Source organism: Numida meleagris, unplaced genomic scaffold (assembly GCF_002078875.1).
Source record: "Numida meleagris isolate 19003 breed g44 Domestic line unplaced genomic scaffold, NumMel1.0 unplaced_Scaffold964, whole genome shotgun sequence".
In the NCBI taxonomy this organism is placed as follows: domain Eukaryota; kingdom Metazoa; phylum Chordata; class Aves; order Galliformes; family Numididae; genus Numida; species Numida meleagris.
The window spans coordinates 6,721-9,617 of record NW_018365179.1 but is presented as its reverse complement, the minus strand read 5'-3'; the positions used below and the strand labels follow the sequence as shown (position 1 = coordinate 9,617).

Below are 2,897 nucleotides of genomic sequence, written 5' to 3'. Positions count from 1 at the left end.
CCAATGTGCCCCAATGTGCCCCATAGCACCCCCAATGTGCCCCATAGCACCCCCAGTGTGCCCCATAGCACCCCCAATGTGCTCCATAGTGCACCATTGCACCCCATAATGCCCCCATTGTTCCCCATATCGCCCCATAGCGCCCCATATCACCCCATAGTGCCCCCATATCGCCCCATATCGCCCCATAGCGCCCTATAGCACCCCATAGCACCCCATAACGCCCCCATTGTGCCCCATAGCGCCCCATATCGCCCCATAGCGCCCCATGGCACCCCCAAGGTGCCCCATATCGCCCCATAGCGCCCCATATCACCCCATAGCACCCCATAACGCCCCCATTGTGCCCCATAGCGCCCCATAACGCCCCCATTCTGCCCCATATCGCCCCATAGCGCCCCATATCGCCAACCCCATCCCTTCCCATCCCCCGCCTTCCCCTCTCGCGCCCCCCAGCGGCCGCCAACGCCCGGTGCCCTTCCCCCAGCAGGCGCCCTCCCAGTGCTCCCAGTGCTCCCAGTGCTCCCAGTGCTCCCAGTGCTCCCAGTCCCGACGCCGCCATGCCGCACCAGTACCCGGCCCTCACCCCCGAGCAGAAGCAGGAGCTGTCCGACATCGCCAAGCGCATCGTGGCGCCCGGCAAGGGGATCCTGGCCGCCGATGAATCCACTGGTGCGTACTGGGAGGGACTGGGAGGGCACTGGGAGGGGTTTGGGGGTGACTGGGGCGTACTGGGATGGACTGGTTTGAACTGGGAGGGCGGTAGGAGCTGTTGCAATGCCTCTAGGATCCTCTAGGTGGCGCCGGGAGGGCTGTGGGACATACTGGGATGAACTGGGATGAACTGGGAGGCGCTGGAAGCACAGTAGGAGCCCAGTATGGGTTACTGGGCTGAACTGGGAGGAACTGGTTTGCACTGGGAGGGGTTTTGGGGGCGACTAGGGCGTACTGGGATGGACTGGTTTGAACTGGGAGGGCGGTAGGAGCCGTTGCAATGCCTCTAGGATCCTCTAGGTGGCGCCGGGAGGGCTGTGGGACATACTGGGATGAACTGGGATGAACTGGGAGGCGCTGGGAGCCACATTAGGAGCCCAGTATGGGTTACTGGGCTGAACTGGGTTGAACTGGGAGGGCGGTAGGAGCCGTTGCAATGCCTCTAGGAGCCTCTAGGTGGCGCCAGCAGTTGCGTAGGTGCTACTGGGATGAACTGGGATGAACTGGGAGGCACTGGAAGCACAGTAGGAGCCCAGTATGGGTTACTGGGCTGAACTGGTTTGAACTGGTTTGCACTGGGAGGGGTTTGGGGGCGACTGGGGCATACTGGGCTGGACTGGTTTGAACTGGGAGGGCGGTAGGAGCCGTTGCAATGCCNTTTGGGGGCGACTGGGGCATACTGGGCTGGACTGGTTTGAACTGGGAGGGCGGTAGGAGCCGTTGCAATGCCTCTAGGAGCCTCTAGGTGGCGCCGGGAGGGCTGTGGGACATACTGGGATGAACTGGGATGAACTGGGAGGCGCTGGGAGCCACATCAGGAGCCCAGTATGGGTTACTGGGCTGAACTGGTTTGAACTGGGAGGGAGGTAGGAGCCGTTGCAATGCCTCTAGGAGCCTCTAGGTGGCGCCAGGAAGGCGGTGGGACATACTGGGATGAACTGGGAGGTACTGGATCCTGAGTAGGAGCCCAGTATGGTTTACTGGTCTGAACTGGTCTGTACTGGTTTGTACTGGGAGGGTTGCAGGAACTGCTGCAATGCCTCTAGGAGCCTCTAGGTGGCGCCAGAATCTCCCTGGGAGGCACTTCCACTTCCCAGTGCAGCGGGGCAGTGTCTTCCTGGTACTGGGAGCTACTGGGATGAACTGGTTTGCACTGGGAACCACCTCTAGGGACCAGTACGCGTTACTGGGCTGTACTGGTTTGTACTGGGAGGGCAGTAGAGCCGTTGCAATGCCTCTAGGCGCCTCTAGGTGGCGCCAGAAGCTCCATGGGAGCCACCTCTGGCTTCTAGTGCATCGGTCCCTTACTGGTCCCTTGCTGGTGCCTTACTGGTTTGTACTGGTTTCTTACCGGTGAGCAGCCAGCATCGCCAAGCGGCTGAGCTCAACTGGGGCGTACTGGGAGGCACTGGTTTGTACTGGGAGGGCGGTAGAGCCGCTGCAATGCCTCTAGGAGCCTCTAGGTGGCGCCAGAATCTCTCTGGGAGCTACCTCTGGCTTCTAGTGCATCGGTCCCTTACTGGTCCCTTCCTGGTCCCTTACTGGTTTGTACTGGTTTCTTACCGGGGAGCAGGCAGCCTCGCCAAGCGGCTGAGCTCAACTGGGGCGTACTGGGAGGCACTGGTTTGTACTGGGAGGGCGGTAGAGCCGCTGCAATGCCTCTAAGAGCCTCTAGGTGGCGCCAGAATCTCCATCCATTGGGAGCCATGTCTGCCTCCCAGAGCATTGGAGCTCCCTTACTGGTCCCTTCCTGGTGCCTTACTGGTTTGTACTGGTTTCTTACCGGGGAGCAGGCAGCATCGCCAAGCGGCTGAGCTCGGTGGGGGCGGAGAACACGGAGGAGAACCGGCGCTGGTACCGGCAGCTGCTCTTCACCGCCGACAACCGCGTGGATCCGTGCATCGGCGGCGTCATCCTCTTCCACGAGACCCTGTACCAGAAGGCGGACGACGGGCGCCCGTTCCCCCAGGTCATCAAGGCCAAGGGCGGCGTCGTCGGGATCAAGGTGGGGGAGCGTTTTTTTTGGGGTCGTTTCGAGGGTTTTTGGGGTTTTTTGGGGGCCTTTTTAGGGGGTGGAATAACTTGCGGGGTTGGGTGTCCAGGTCAATGGGTTGGGTTGGGTTGGGTTGGGTGGGGATGGTGTTGGGTTGTAGACATTATGGGGATGGGTTGGGGACATTGAG

General features: G+C 61.1%; 1 protein-coding gene across 1 annotated transcript in view; it reads left to right on the top strand.

Moving 5' to 3' along the window:
- Positions 1-453: 453 nt before the first annotated feature.
- LOC110392092 (fructose-bisphosphate aldolase A-like) overlaps positions 454-2,897 on the top strand; it is a 5,421-nt gene continuing 2,977 nt past the window's right edge. The window contains exons 1-2 of the mRNA XM_021384048.1: positions 454-672; positions 2,508-2,719. Of these exons, the coding sequence (XP_021239723.1) occupies positions 561-672; positions 2,508-2,719 (324 nt within the window). The 5' untranslated portion in view covers positions 454-560. The remainder of the gene's footprint in view (positions 673-2,507; positions 2,720-2,897) is intronic.